The sequence below is a fragment of the Vipera ursinii genome (assembly GCF_947247035.1).
Source record: "Vipera ursinii genome assembly, chromosome: 1".
Taxonomy (NCBI): domain Eukaryota; kingdom Metazoa; phylum Chordata; class Lepidosauria; order Squamata; family Viperidae; genus Vipera; species Vipera ursinii.
In genome coordinates, this window is record NC_139512.1 from 53,642,620 (window position 1) to 53,658,342 (window position 15,723).

The 15,723-nt window shown below is 36.9% G+C and overlaps 1 protein-coding gene across 6 annotated transcripts in view; it reads right to left on the bottom strand.

Annotated features, from left to right (window-relative positions):
* MIPOL1 (mirror-image polydactyly 1) overlaps positions 1-15,723 on the bottom strand; it is a 196,080-nt gene that overhangs the window by 15,935 nt on the left and 164,422 nt on the right. For all 6 annotated transcript variants that reach the window (XM_083361027.1, XM_083361030.1, XM_083361031.1 and 3 more), the window contains one exon: positions 6,709-6,939. In XM_083361027.1, the coding sequence (XP_083217153.1) occupies positions 6,709-6,939 (231 nt within the window). The remainder of the gene's footprint in view (positions 1-6,708; positions 6,940-15,723) is intronic.

Sequence of the window (15,723 nt, forward strand, 5' to 3'; positions counted from 1 at the left end):
CTAAAATAAAAATATTAGAAATCAGCCCCAAGATTGCAATGATGTTGTCAGTGTTATTACATGGTATTGTATCAGACTTTGGATGAGAATCCTAAATTCTTTGTAATTCTCTGAGAAGAGCAATCAGTCTACTTTTATTTCTTAGATATTTTTTTCAGGAAGACCATTGGCATATAGGCTCTTGATTTCTCAGATAAAGTGAGAAGTTGATGCCTGGTTTTTTTACTGTAGTAAGTTATTTAGGTTTCTAATAAAATATGTTTTAAATGTTTTTTCTATTAGTGGTAACTTGAGTGCCATTGTTTGCAGAAAAAGAAAGGTGTCGAGTTTCTGCTACAATTTTGTACAGGTGATTCAAAGCACATGCATAAATACAGCACCAGTCTGCAACTCTCAAAGCAACTATGTCATTTCCTGGATAAAGTACCGTATTTTCCGGCGTATAAGACGACTGGGCGTATAAGACGATCCCCCAACTTTTGAGATGATTTTCAAGATTTTTCGTCTTATACGCCGGAAAATCAGTGAGCCCGGGAAGGCACGCCCTCCCCTCTCACTGTGGAGGAAGCAGGGCAGGCTGGCGTCTGGCAGGAGCCGGCAGGGCAGTCCTGCGCACGTGCGCGCTCCCCAGCTGTTAAGGAGCACTCCTTAGCATCCGGGGAGTGCGCGCGTGTGCAGGACTGCCCTGCCGGCTCCCGCCCGACGCTCTTCCCTCTTGAGGCAGCATCGCTCCCTGGCTCCTAAGTAATCATGGATTACTGCCTTGTCATGGCGAAGGGGCTTGCGTAATTCAATGAAGCTATGAGCTATGCCGTGCAGGGCCACCCAAGACGGACAGGTCATAGCTGAGAGTTCTGACAAAACGTGATCCACTGGAGAAGGAAATGGCAACCCACTCCAGTATCTTTGCTATGAAAACCCTATGGACAGTACAAAAAGGCACTGGACCTTTTGGGACACTGCGACTGTCATAAATCTGAGTCGGTTGGCAAGGATATGAATTTTCATCACGTGACCATGGGGATGCTGCAACGGTCGTGTGAAAAATGGTTGTGTGACTTTTTCAGTGCTGTTGTAACTTCGAACAGTCATTAAACAAAAATCTATTAACTTAGGATGATATCACAATGTTTCTAGGCAGAACCTCAATATGAAAAGCAAAACTTCAGTGACGCATTCAGAATATTCTTTTAATCAGATAATGAGAAACTAGGTTTAAAAACTAAATTTAAGTAAAAAAGCAAAAGATTCCTAATAAAATACACAAGTCCATTCTGAATTTGGGAAAAAAAGAGGGGACAAACTAAATTTACTTCTAAGCATTTAGATTTTCAAGAAGAGTTCTTCTAAGCTCCAATCAGACCAAAAGAAGAAATGAAAGAGTATAAATATTAGCAAGTCCAGCTTTGAAGCAGTCTCCAATTTAACAGACTATTGTGTGCTATAGACACCAATCTGTACTTTAATGTTTATGTTTGCAGTTAAAAACCTCAGACTTTAGACCTACATATAAAAGATAGTCATACAGTTCTTTTCTGAGACACTGACCTGGATCCTCATTTAAAAATGAACAAGCCATCTTTATGTAGTTAAATCTTTGTTTTGATCCATTAGTATTCAGCAAAGTGCCGTTTTATAAACCCTCACCCTGAATAGGCAGTGCTGGAGGTAACCATCTGCAGCTTTAGACTCCAAGCTTGAATTGATGAAAAGAGCTTTGTATTTTCATTGCCAAGGTTGATTCTTCCAGCCATCAGGCATTCCCCTCAGACGGAATCCATGGAGCTGACACTCTTACACTCATGTGCTAAATTCTCTTCTACTCATGGTTTCCTTTGCTCACTATCCTCTAGAAAGGCCCCTGAGTCTTAGCCACATTCTTTTCATCATCATGTTAGGAAAAAATGGACCTCATAATAACTTTCTCCTGACCCATAGGGATAAATGATTAGTCCCCTGTCTCACATTGTGGTGCAATTATTCAGAGAGTCATTTTTGTTCTTGAACTATACTGCTTAGATATTCCTGGAAAGATTATCTCCTCCAGTATGCATTGGAGAATGTCTTGGATATTGCTGTGAAATGCACATAAGTACTTTTTGCAGATGGCAGAGTAACTTTTTTTTTCAGACACAAAGGTTCTAACATTGAGCAAGCTATCCAAATATGGTATTTTTTCCAAGAGTCATCACACATATAAAATACACATAGAATCATGTTTCCTAATACTTCTGTTTAGTTCCTAATAATTGTCACCATGAGAAATGCAACAAAGGAAAGAAGGTTTTCTTAAACACAACATGTGTAAGAATAGCATTGTTCTACCATAGACACAAAGCACACCCTTGCCATTGAAAAAGCCCATTTATATATTTCTAATTTAAAGATGAAATCACCACCGTGTTTCATTAAAAACTTTACTTTTACTGTGGTCTCAAGGATGGTTACAGGAAGTGGGACACATAAACCATGTAGAAAACCAAATGACAAGCAAGGGTTACCCCTTTTCTTTGAACAATTATGGAGGATTGCAATGAAACTCTAAACAAAACTAGCCTGCTGGGAAACTTTCAGTACAAGGATCAGTTAATTCCTTCCAAAAAACGAAGCATACTTTCTCTTCCCATCATTCCTTCTCTTAATGAAGACTACCAAACATAGTTTTTCCTAAATGGCAAAATACTGACTGCATGATGTGACTCATATTACAAAGATATTATGAATTCTTAATTTGGTTTTCCTGCTGATGAGTAGAACTGCCTGCGTGTCTCTCCCAGAGGTGGCAGTGAATTCTTAGCTCAAAGTAAACACACTTCCCACAAACTCAGCTGCTTAATCTGTTTGCAGGCTGAATTATAAGATAGAATGGGTGACTGTGGGTGCTGGGAAGTAGCAGTGAGCATTTCCATGTTTTGTATTTTTTAACAGAAAGGCATGCTGTTGTCAAAAGATTTTGCTCAGCTATTTAATTTTGCTACAAATCTGGGAAGCTGATTGTAGCATTAACTGACCTGGTAGACATTTTCTCAAGTAGTTAAGCATGTCAAAAAGAATTAATTATTCTAAGAAAAGCTCAAACTAAAGTTAAAAATAGTTTAGGTAATATCTCTAAGTCTACTAGAGCAGTTTTGCTCTTTTCCAGGGAAAGGGAAATGGAAGTTTAGGGTAGATTCAATGAAAGCTAGATAATATCTTTTGAGATAATGTATGCCTACATTATGACATCAGCACATTTAATTCATTTATGTTATTTGTTAAAACATTTATGCACATTTTCTTCCCAGAAAGCCTTTAGAATAATACATAATTTCAAAATATTCTCATACAAAAAGAATAAAGCCAACAGCTTAAAACAGAAGGGGGAAAACCCAGAAGACAAATTAATCCAGATTTAAAATCCAATTAGAACCCAACAGAATAAAATACTTTTATGGCCTGCCTAATAAATATGCTTTTGAATGGATGCAGTTAGAAGGCAAGAGGCTTTTTCACAATTAATAATCCCATTTCTTCTGTTAAGACCTAGACAAGCTGCTTATAGTGACTGCATTCATAACTCCTAGGGGCTAAGCCAGTAAGAGCTTGATGTATACTAATACATGGAGTTTTAACAACAACATTTATTTTGATATTCAAAAGGCTTTTGATAATGTCCTTCATGAAAGTTTCTCAAGCAGCTCCTTGCTGATGGATATGAAGAAAGACAGGGTGCTCTTTGGATTGAAACTGATTAAATAACAGAAAATAAGGAACAGCAATATGTACATACTATTAGCAAGGGGATCTTTGTAAATGGGCTATCCAAAAAAAGTATTTTTGTTCACAGACATACAGAGGTTAGGAGTAAGTAGCTCACACTAGTGAATGCTAGCCATTTATTTAGGGTGGCTAAAAGAAGAAGGGACAGTAGTCTAAAAAGCTCTCTTTAAACGGAGGAAAAGAACATAAACATAGCAAATGCAATGCCACCTAAATAGTGAGGCAAACTGGGACAGGAATGGCTGAATTCATGCATAAACAACTAAAATGATGGCAACTGAATAGGAATAGGTTCTCAGAATTTGGTAGCTAGTTCAACAGAGCAGTGAACATGATTGCTGTGAAGATGGCCAGAAATATTAAGAAAGGAGTTTAAAATGAAACTGTTAATATCATAATGCCAAAGTTTTTATCAAAATCTATGTCATAACTCATTTGTACTAGTTTATATAGTTATCACAAAGTATTACAAAAGGACTAAAATGTTTTTGTAAAATGGAAAAGATTCAGCAAAGGGCATTAACAACAATCAATGTTTGGATGAACTGTCCAAGGCAGTTAAAAAACATTTAAGGCTTTTTGATTTAGGGAAAAGGCAAGCAAGAGGATAAGAAGGCATGAGAGATTTGAGAATTATGGATATAACTTTTTGATAGGCATTAAAGAACCTAGATAGGAAGAACAATTTCTTTCTCTTCCATAATACCAGAACCCATGACCCACCAGTTAAGACGACTGATTTGCAGAGGAAAAAGAAAGCATCTGGCACTCAGCATTGTCAAACTACAGAATTCACGATTACAAAATTGACAATAATTATTAATTTGATGGTTTTAAAAGGAAATTACAGTCTTTATTAGAGGAATAAAGAGATTGATGGACTAATACCTGTCTACTGGACTTCTGAAAATCCAAAGTCATTTTCATTTAGCAAAAAGGAAATTAAAATACTGTGGGATGTGAGATGCTCAAACTTTATCCTTTTTTTGAAGTATGAAAGTGAGTTATGGAAATATACTCACAAGTAACGTGTACATAATACAGTACAAGTGTACGTGACTTTTTCTGCATCAACTTATTTTTCTATGCCCTTGTCTATCTCTTGGGCACTGTATCTCATCGTACCAGGCTGATTTTGCTGCCTTTGTTAATTGACATGGAAAATTGCCATTAAGCTGTAGCCCTGACCCAACAAAGTCCTGGCCAAATTAAATCAAACTTGCCACTGTGCCTTGCCTTGTCTAAGAACTTACTGAGGATGGCAGTGGGAAGGGGAGAAGTCCCTCGCGGGAGGAGCCAAGCTTACCAACCAAGTACACCAACCTTCCTGGCATCCTAACAAAGTCCAGTAATCAGAAACAGCAATTGCCCATCACTCCTTAAGGGTTAAGTTAATGGCCATTCTTTCCAGCCCTCCTCAGAAGAAACCAAGCTTTACTCACATGGTCTGGCCATCTGGATATCTCTCAAAAACTAGTAATAAGGGGGCTATTTACAGGAATGCCCAAGCTTGCCAATCATTTCTGCCAACCCTCTGGCATCCTAGAAACCCCAATGATCAGAGGTTAGTAGAGCTCATAAGGACAAGTCAACGTGCGTTCTTCAGTGTAATGCCAAGCCTGGCACCCACCAAAAGCAAACAATAAGTAGGAATGTACTTTTTAGTGTTTTGGAAAGCTTAATTTTTAAGTTGGAATAATAATTTTTAAGTTGGTTCAATCACTGCAACTTAAACTTGTTTTCTGATCCCTGTCTGAAAAAAAAGATACAGAGATATATTTAAAAAAAAATGTTATAATAAAACTCTTGAAGACATCTGGCTAAAAAGTCTACTATTGTTATCATCTTCTAAAGCTGAAATAGGATATTTTTCGGATGGTGCCCCAAAGAAATGCAGAGGAAGGTGGGCTGAGGTTAGAGACTGATTTTCCCAGTGGCAGCCCCTCCCTCTGGCACAGCTTGTTCCCCACGTTAGGTGTGTGTCTTTACCTTGATGTTTCAGAAGGTGATGAAAACAAACCTCTAAGGGACTATTTGGGATTGTTCGATGACAGCTGTATGTCTATTTATAATTTGAATAGTTTTATTATAATTGTTACTTGTTTTATGGGTGTTTCTATCAAGTAAATTATATCTACAGTATTCCTCTGGTCCACTAATTTTGTCACTTGGTCAAAGAATGCAATAAGATTTGTCTGGCATGATCTGTTTTTGACAAACCCATATTGGCTTTTGGTAATGACTTTGTTTGCCTTTAGGTGTTCGCTGATTCGTTGCTTGATTATTATTAAGGTCAGGCTGATAGGACTGTAGTTTCCTGGATCCATTTTTTTCCTTTTTTGAAGATGGGAACTACATCAGCTCTTTTCGATTCCTCTGGTAGTTCCCCAGTGCTCCAGGACCTTTGAAAAATACAGTTCAGTGGTTCTGAGATCACATCTGCCAGTTCCTTCAGAACCTTGGGGTGTAATCCATCCGGTCCTGGTGATTTGAACTCATCTAGGGTGGACAGGTGCTCACTTACCATTTTCTTGCCTATCTTAACTTGTGTTTCTAATCTGTTTTTTACAGTACTGTTTTTGATCAGTTGGGCTGTTTGAAACTATTGTGGTCCCTAGCCATAACAACTAATTCAATCCTCAATATATAAAGCTATCTTCAATAAAAACTTGACTATAAACTCTCTCTGTGTGTTTGTGTGGTGTCTGTGTGTTTCCTTTCTGCTTGCAAATCTTGCAAGTATTCTACATTGGTTACAAACAAACCTTTGGAGAAGATTATAAAATGCCCGAAACTTTCAAATAAATTGCTATTAAGTCCATTAAATTGCTTTAATGCCTTATAAGAATGTTTAGGTATTTTTATCTTTTTATTGTACTTTTTATGTCATGGAAAAAAGACACAATAGTCCATTTAGTTAACAAATTGTATTTTTCAATACATACTTACTTTTGAAGTTTTTCAGTGGTCTCTTGCAAAGCATCTGAAGCTTGCTGAAATTTTAATTCTATACTTGTTTTCTCTGCTGCCATTTGCTGGAGCTGAGTTACCAGCTCCTCATTTTGAAGAAAGAGCATGGAGACAATATCATCTTTATTTTTCAAAGCTTTTTCATATGTTATAAGTGTGGAATTGAACTGATCTTTAAGATTTGCTTCTTGGGATAGAGCTTGATGCAAACTGGTGAAACAAAAAATATGTACATCAGTGAGTACAATGTAATTTTAAATATATCAATCTACTGTAAGTGACATAAATATGTGCATATACATCCATTCGTGACTATTAAGTATATAAAGTGACACGAGAAAACCTGCTGTGTCACTCATGATAGTTTTACAATACATATAAATTAACAGCAGCTTAATTATTTAGAGCCTTTTGACTATTTTTCTTTCTTTTCTTCTATAAGTAGAAGCAAATATTATTCAGGAGTTTCTCTGTATTTACAGGTACAAGTTGCTTCTGATTTGTAGAATAAATCCCAAATCTCTTGCTTTTGTCAACACAAGAATTCTTTCTTAGGGAACAACTTCAGTGAAATGAAACTGATTATCTTTAAGATGATAGACGATAGATAGATAGATGATAGATAGATAGATAGATAGACAGACAGACAGACAATTGCAGACATTTATTTCTAAGGTTCAGCCTCACAGGCTATATCTGAATGAAAAAAAATAACTTCAGAATAAGCTGGTTTATACTATAATCAGGTTCCTGTATACATATGCCTAGATTCCACTTTCATATTCTCACTACATACAAAACAATCTTTACTGAGCAGAACAGTGTAGATCTAAGTTTAGAAATTTCCATTTTTAAGAGCAAGACATGAAACTGATGCTGTATTCTATTATTTCCACCTGTCTTATTTTCATGGGGGGCATGAAAATCAGCTCCACCTTCCTTCAGGAATAAGAAGCCAATAGCCCACATGCATCCTTATCTAGCAGCAGTTGTTGCCACAAACAACCCATTAAGCTGTTTTTAGTAGGCTCCTGGACAACATAGTTGTGTAGGAAACCTGGTAATTTATTTATTTATTTATTTATTTTATTACATTTCTATACCGCCCTTTCCCAAAGGACTCAGGGCGGTTTACAGGGTGATTAAAAAACCGAAATACAAAAGTTAAAAACAGAGTTAAAAAGAAAAAATGTATGTGTCCCTGCCAAATAAAACCCCAGTTAAAATAAGATTAATCCTCAGCCTAGGCCAGAGAGCTCGAAGAGCCAGGTCTTCAGGCCCCGGCGGAATGAACGGAGGTCGGGGGCAGTCCTCAGCTCCACTGGCAGCTGGTTCCAAAGGGCAGGCGCCCCCACTGAGAAGGCCCTATCCCTGGGTGTTACCCGCCGGCAATCTCTTACCGGTGGGACCCTGAGAAGACCCTCCCTGTGGGAGCGCACTGGGCGAAGGGAACTTGATGCCGGCAGCAGGTGTTCCCTCAGATATCCCGGACCCAAGCCATTTAGGGCTTTATAGGTCATCACCAGCACCAATGCCTTGACAGACGACTGGAAGCCAGGAGAGAAATCAGGTGTGAGGACCAAGCAATTAGAAGTAAAATTCCTGGGAGGAACCAGGAGGCTACTTGGCTATTTCATGACTAGGCACTCAAGGTTTCTTAGGTTCCTGCACCTTTTCCCTTTTGTCCAGGATATCTGTTCAGAAATATGGTTGTGACTGCACATGAATCTCTTTATGCACACTTCAATATGTGAAAGTCTGACTTCAGTTTTGATCATGATTGGTTGCTATAAAAAATAAGAAATGTTTAAAGCAGCTGCTGAATGTAATAAAATATGTTTTATATATATTTATGGAGATTCTCAGTCATCCAGGTTATGGTTGCCCTTCATCCAACAAGCTTCTTCAGTTCTAAACTGAGGAAGCTTCTTGGATAAGATGCGAAACATCTTCAAGGAAAAACAAATAAAATCCAGTTGCCTCTTGAAAAAAGCACCTTTGGGTTTTATATATACTTTATTTCACCCTTCCTAAAAATTTCCCAGGGAACTCTAGTTGGGGTTATTCCTCAGTTTTTCTTTCTTGGAATATTTTTATGAAATAAGGTACTAAGGTTTACAGATTACTTTCATTTTAATGACTGCACAGGAATCCTGTATTAACTTAGTACAGAAATTTTATGTCTATTTTTGGAATTGTTTTTAATTACCAAAACAAAAGTAAATTTGTAAATAAATATTTTCTTCAAAATGAGTATTTTATTGAGTTCTTTATCATACGCACTGTTTTGTTAGAAGCTTGTTTATTTACAAACATTGGGTCTCTAGACTGAACCTATTTAAATTAATGTGTAATGAAATAGAAATGAAATAGAAACTGTAGTTTTCTACTGAGAAGCAAGAAGAAATCCTGCATTAAGTTTATTGACGTCCTTTTGTTTCTGAACAAAAAAAGAAGCACAACCGGATTGCCATTTCATATAGAAATTAAAACCTCACCAGGAATGCATAAGTAAAATACAGCTGATTTAATGGGAATCTAAAAGTTAAAGGTCAAGGAATTGGCATGTCATTACACCTACCACCTGAGGTTGTTTGAAAATGATGTGAAGTATCTACTCAATTAAATGAGGACATTTCGAAATTATAAATAATGTATAAAGAGAAAAAAAGTCAGTAAAATAGCAGATAAAATATATTAAATATGATTTTGCCATAAGTGAAAAAGAATAAGCATTTCAAAATAGTATTCTGAGTTACAAGCTGAAGAAATCAGTATACTATTTTTGAATATTAAGAAAAAAGGAGCATCTTGTTGGATTAGACCAAGTCTAGCATTCTGACTTTCAGATATGTTTATTGATAAACCATAACTGATTTTTTTTCTCACCATGCACATGTATACATAATCCGAACTAGATTGTGTTGTTTCTCTGTGTCATATAATATATGTGGGTATATGCATAATTCTGTATTTATTTATTTTTGTCACATTTATGTAGTATATATTGGAGATGGTGACCCTCTGAGAGCTGTATGCAATGAAATTTCATTTTAATGTATGCCAATTAGTATACATTCAAAATGACAATAAAGTTATTGTTATATTCTATTCTGATTGAGTGTGCACAACCTCTAAAGCAGAGGTCCCCAACCTTTTTGGCACCAGGGACCAGTTTCATGGAAGACAATTTTTCCATGGACCAGGGGTGGGATGGGATGGAGTGGGGCGGGGTTTCAGGATGATTCAAATTTGTTGAAGGAAAAATCATCAACAGGGTCCAGTCCAAGCTGGGAATAAATAACATGGCGACTGCTTTAGAAAGAAGGTTGCAGTTTATTGAAGAGAAGAGCCACATAGAAAGATGGTTCTGGAAGAAAAGAGAGAGCACATGTAGCAAGGAGTGGGTTTTTATGCCTTCTTGGGCTTTTGTTTGGAGTTTTTGTCCTGAGTCTGAGTATGCCTTTCTGGTATTCTGATGGTGGTGGGTTAATCCTATTATGTCCTGTCTTAGAGTTTGGGTGGGGTATGTAGATTTTAATGGTCTTTGTCTTCCTGATATCTTCAGCTTCTAGCTGAAGGGCTCCAACCTTCCTGAATGGATTATTACATCTGCATTTCTAAAAGCTGGTTTCTGCTGAGTTGTCTGGCTGGGGTGTGTGTGGAGACGTTTCTACCCTTTTAAAGATCTTCTCCATTATTCCCTTGGGGAAATACATTCTGCCTTTTTAATATTCCCCAAAATATTTCTTTTCTCTGGATTGTCCCCACAAGTGCATTACATTTTTTGATAATTTTCTAAATAAACAAATGAATAATGCACTTATTTCTATTATTATTACATTGTATTAGATTAAATCAGTGACTTTCTGCTTCTAAGAAAGTGGGAAAGGTGAAGTTTTATTGTTTCTTTCTCTTTCGTTGTGGGCAGACCAGACGAAGAGAGGGAGAGAGGTAGTTTGGGGAGTTTTAATTCCTTTCCCTCATTGGAGTAAGTTAGGCAGAGGAGAGTATACAAGGGACGCCTTTGCCAGCGCCAGAGATTGGTTGCTATCATTCTAGGCAAGTTGTTGTCATCAAAGACGGATTAACAATGTCTTGGGAAAGTTGTTGCTTCCAGAGACTGGCTACCATTGCTTTAGGCAAGTTGCTGTCACCAGAGACTGATCACCATTGTTTTAGGCAAGTTGCTGTCACCAGAAACTGGCCGACATCATTCTAGGCAAGTTGCCATCACCAGAGGCTGATTAACATCGTTCTGGGCAAGTTGTTGTCATTAGAGATTGACTACCATCTTCTCTGTAAGTTCTTATTGCCTGAGATCAACCACCATCATCCCAAGTGAGTCACTGTCGAGAGAGAGCGACCATCACCGCTGCCGATTGTGACTGAACACCACTGTGTTACGTGCCCTGTTAGGCAGAGGCGCCAATGTGAGAGACCTCTTTGGGCTGGTGGCCACTTGGAGGGGAGGTTGGGAGGGCCTGGACTTAAGTGGTCCCTATGGGGCCACTTAAGTGGTCCCTATGGGGGTAGCGCTACACATGGAACAATTAACACCTAAAGAGCATATCCTGAAGATACAAGTACAATTGTACACTGTTCAGTTTTCCTTTAGCATGTATGTACTCAGGTGGATACTCACACACAAGGTTAGGCAAACCTATGTCTTACTGTTTTTCTTTTTCATGATGTATTTCCTACTGGGTGGCTATATTACTTGATGTTCTCAGTTTAAGATTTTTTTCACATGAAAGTAATTGAAATCCTTGTTGACTTGGCCTCCTTTTCTGATTCAGAACTGTATTTTCTTTGGCCTTTCATATGCTTCACTGTGCAGTCTGTTCCCTTTGCATTCTTTTCCTAACTGAATGAATTTTTCAGGATGGCAATGATCAAATGAGCCAAAAAAGTGTGTGTGTGTGTGTGTGTGTGTGTGTGGATTTTACTGGGCAACATGAAATGGGGCATCCATCCATTCAGCTCAGAGTTATATTATATGCATAGCAATCAAACATAACTTACTGTATAGTAACTAAACAAACAACATTGTTCTTTCTTAAGTTGTTATAATATATAATGTATCCAGGTTGTTCCTTAATCCATCCCCAAACAGCAAAAGCTGAAAAATGCTGGATCGTGTCTATTGCAGCCATGTTCCAGATGATGCAAAAGGGATGTCACATATCATTTATTGGCTACCTCACCTCAACCAAATCTGAGCACATATCAGCCTCCATACATACGTGTCTTATATGTGTCTTATTTTGTAAAAAGTTTCTAGTGATCCCAAAAGGCACTTCTGTTCTAAGACTCAGTGTCGATCTGAATTGAGTATTACTTAGGGCTGAAAAATATGTACTCATTTAAAATAAGTACAAAGGAAACTGTTTTCTAGTACTGGCTAGTAGCACTGGCTATCATTAAGCCGTAGCCTTTCCTTACTAGAATAAAGCCCATATATACAGTATAAAAGTGCACTGTATATCATATTTATATTAAATAGGAGGCTGCATGACATTCAAGAGGAAAGCTAAACAAAATAATTCAGATTTGATAATAGTTGGAAACATTCTGACAAGATATCATTTGAGTACATCCTTTAAAATATATATTTAAATTAGTAGCTCTACCAATTTATAGCATACAAAGAAGAACGTGGTGAAGGGCCCATTCAGCTAAATGTTTTAACAGCAATATCTTAGTAAAGTTGCAAAATCTTGGGAGATTTAATAGAACCATCAGTGCCATTCTTTGGCACTGCAATCCACTTCAAGCAGTTGAATCAACTAAAAAAAAGGGAGCTCAATTTGCAGGCGTATTAGTTTACTTTCATTATTATCCCTATGTAATAGCTTTACCCTGCTTTAAAAATTATACAGCTCACTTTGCACGCTGATATTTTTGAAAATAAAAAAAAACAGTTTGAAGGAAATAGTGATTCACTAGTGAGACAAAGCGGAAATCAATTCCAATTTGATATTGATAGCTTCCATGTGATGTAAAATGTGTGTTCTTTCTAATTAAATGTAAACATGTTTAGTTCTAAAGTCCAGTAGGGATGACAAGAGCCACTAGAATGGATTGCTTAAGCATCGATCAACTGATTTTCCAAAGTCTTTTATTCATTCCCTAGGATTCTTGAACAATCTGTGGCAGGGTTAGTGTCAGTTCCAACTGATTTTAATTTAGGTCATTTTCAGGTAAGAGAAGAGAAAAAAGAGCAATCTTGACAACAATGTTGAGTGCTCAGTGATACCCAGAGTTATTCATTAACCATGTCCTTCTGATAGCTAATCAATACCAATTCATGGAGCCAAGCACACTGCTCTAAACTGCCCCTCTCCTGAAAGCCAAGTCTTGGTAAATATTTAACGGCAGTAAAGGTGTTTTGGTTGTTATCAAATTGATACCTTAAAGAACTCTTAAAAGAACTTTTATCTTCCTTCCCTTTTCAGAATTTGTTCAGTCATTATATGGCCCTGATGCAAAATACTTATTTATTTCAGTTGACTTTGGATAAAGGATATCCAGCTGCCCTCTGTACCTATCAGTGAAAATCCTCTACTTTAAAAATATTTTTGTTAAAAATGCCTGCCAAAACCTGAGTTTTGTTTTGAAAACAAGGTACATAATAAACTGGATCCAGGCTCAGAGTGTTGCAATTAATTGGTTTTAATTGAATTAGGAGATCTGGAGTAGGCAATTTAGGATTGCCTATCCCTGTTCTTGTTCAATCAAACAATCCAATTATATGCTGAAAGCAGACTGAGTTTACAAAAATAGCCCTCAAAGGCAATAGGAAACCACTTCCTTATTCCTGGCAAGAAAATGGCACGAGCCATGAGCTATCAGAGACTTCTTAGTCCTCAAAATGCTTTCATTAAGTGCAGATTTATTTATTAACTGTCTTTTTTTCTTATGTATTAAAATTGTTTAATTTATTTCTTTGGCTTAATTTATTTCTTCCTATACATTGGATTGGACCTTTTCATCAGAATAAATAAAGCTTGGAGCCAATCCACTTTGTACAGCACATACCTACTGTTGTTTTTCATCAAGCAAAGATATTGAAATAAGGAAGATAAAGATGTGATTGACAAGGAAGAAACTTTGGAAGCTGTATTTTTCATTGGTAACCCAGGGATATATTTAGAATACCCACACTCTTGGTCAATCCTTATATTATTTGTAAATCAAATTTATATAGCTGCCCATCTCACAAAAAATATTACCTAGAAATGTGGCCCACAGAAGACAGTTATACCCATGCATACACCACATTGTAGTTTGGGCAGAATGGAAATGATCTCATTGGCATTGCAGCTCATATTGGTAAGTCAGGTGTTATTGCAGGATTCTCAATTGTATATGGAGTCTACACAAATTTAGGAGTTTTGTCACTGAAAAAGGATAACTTCAATAAATAAAATACAGCAGAGATATGTGATCGGAAATGAGGTGGAAACAGCTGGGCCAATTACTATTCTTCCCATCTCTCTCCCCACCCAGGAATGCATGAAAAACGGTAGCCATCTCTTTATATACTTCATATTTGTATGATAGCAGTTGGGAGGGAGAAGTTTTTAAACACTGAAAGGTACAATGCTGAATATAGATTTTTGGATGAGAAAAGTGCTTAGTGATAAAAAAAGCATATTAATCTTTGTTGCAACCAAAATTTAGCCTCAACCACTTATACTACAATTAGCAATCTAGGTAACATAGTAATTGGTCTGCTGACTTGTATATGTTTATTAGTTCATTTATTACTTTGATTTTGAGGCTACCCAACTCCACAGCTACTCTGGGAAATGTACAATATTTAAAATATTTCCCTTGTCCATCATTTGTTCGGGTTCATGCAGGCATGGCATATCTGATTTTGGCCGATATCAAGAACATGTAAGATATATACCTCTCACCTCTGTGACTGATTTGAAGGAGCCAGTATGACATTAAAATATGTATTTCTTTGCCTTTTACATTTATTCTGAATGTGTCCCAATGTATAAGGAAAGGAAGAATAGGAGTATCCCTCTCTGTTCTGTCTTTCTGTGCACTTGAGGCATTTCCATATCCATGACCAAACTAACAGAGAAGTAACCCAACCTGGCTGTATACTTCAGAACAACAGTGAGCAATCTTTTCATCAGTGGATGCTCTTGATCTCTGAGTAGCATGTTGATGGCTCAAGAATAAAAATTTTGAACCAGGCCACTACATTATTCTTGCTATCAATTAATATCAGAAATCCATATCCTTGGAGTCAGATTGACAGGACTTAATTAAAAAGCAGATACCCTAGTTACATTTAAAAAGAAAAATATGGTCTTTCTGTGGTGGTCCATAATATATTCAGAAGAAAGTTATTAGCACATGGTAACATAGACACTTATCTGCTTTTGCTGGAATTGCCAACATAACATCATGGGTACCTTCTTGGGCAGACATCAAGTCTCCAAATCCATGATATTTTTTTTAAAAAGTTCTAAACATGGTTTTTTTTAAAAAAAATAACATTCTGCAAAACAAAGAACTACCCTCTAGCACCATCTTTATTTCTAGAAAAGTCTTGGATTCCACATAAATACAAAAAGCGTTCTTATAAAAGTAAGTTTTCCAATGGTCATGATTGTTGTGGGAAGTTAGAGAGGGTGGCAAAGAATAATCTTACCAGTTAAACTAAGTGGATATTTTTTGAATGGCTACAGTTTCTGTGATATCCCCCTTAAGGCAGTCATTTTCTTTGTGTTTCCATGATAATAGCAATAAACTATATTACGATTATGATTTTGTATTATTATTTCTCTGAAAGATGTCTAAGTCCTCCAAAGGTGTTTTGTTAGCTCAAAAAATTTGAGAAATCCTATGTTTTTGTCCTTACTTTAGGCAGCCTGCTATGCAACATGCATAGTTCAATTATATACTGTATGTAAATGTAGGTTTTTTTGGGGGGGAGGGGGAAATCTGCAGCTTTCTACTTTACCATGA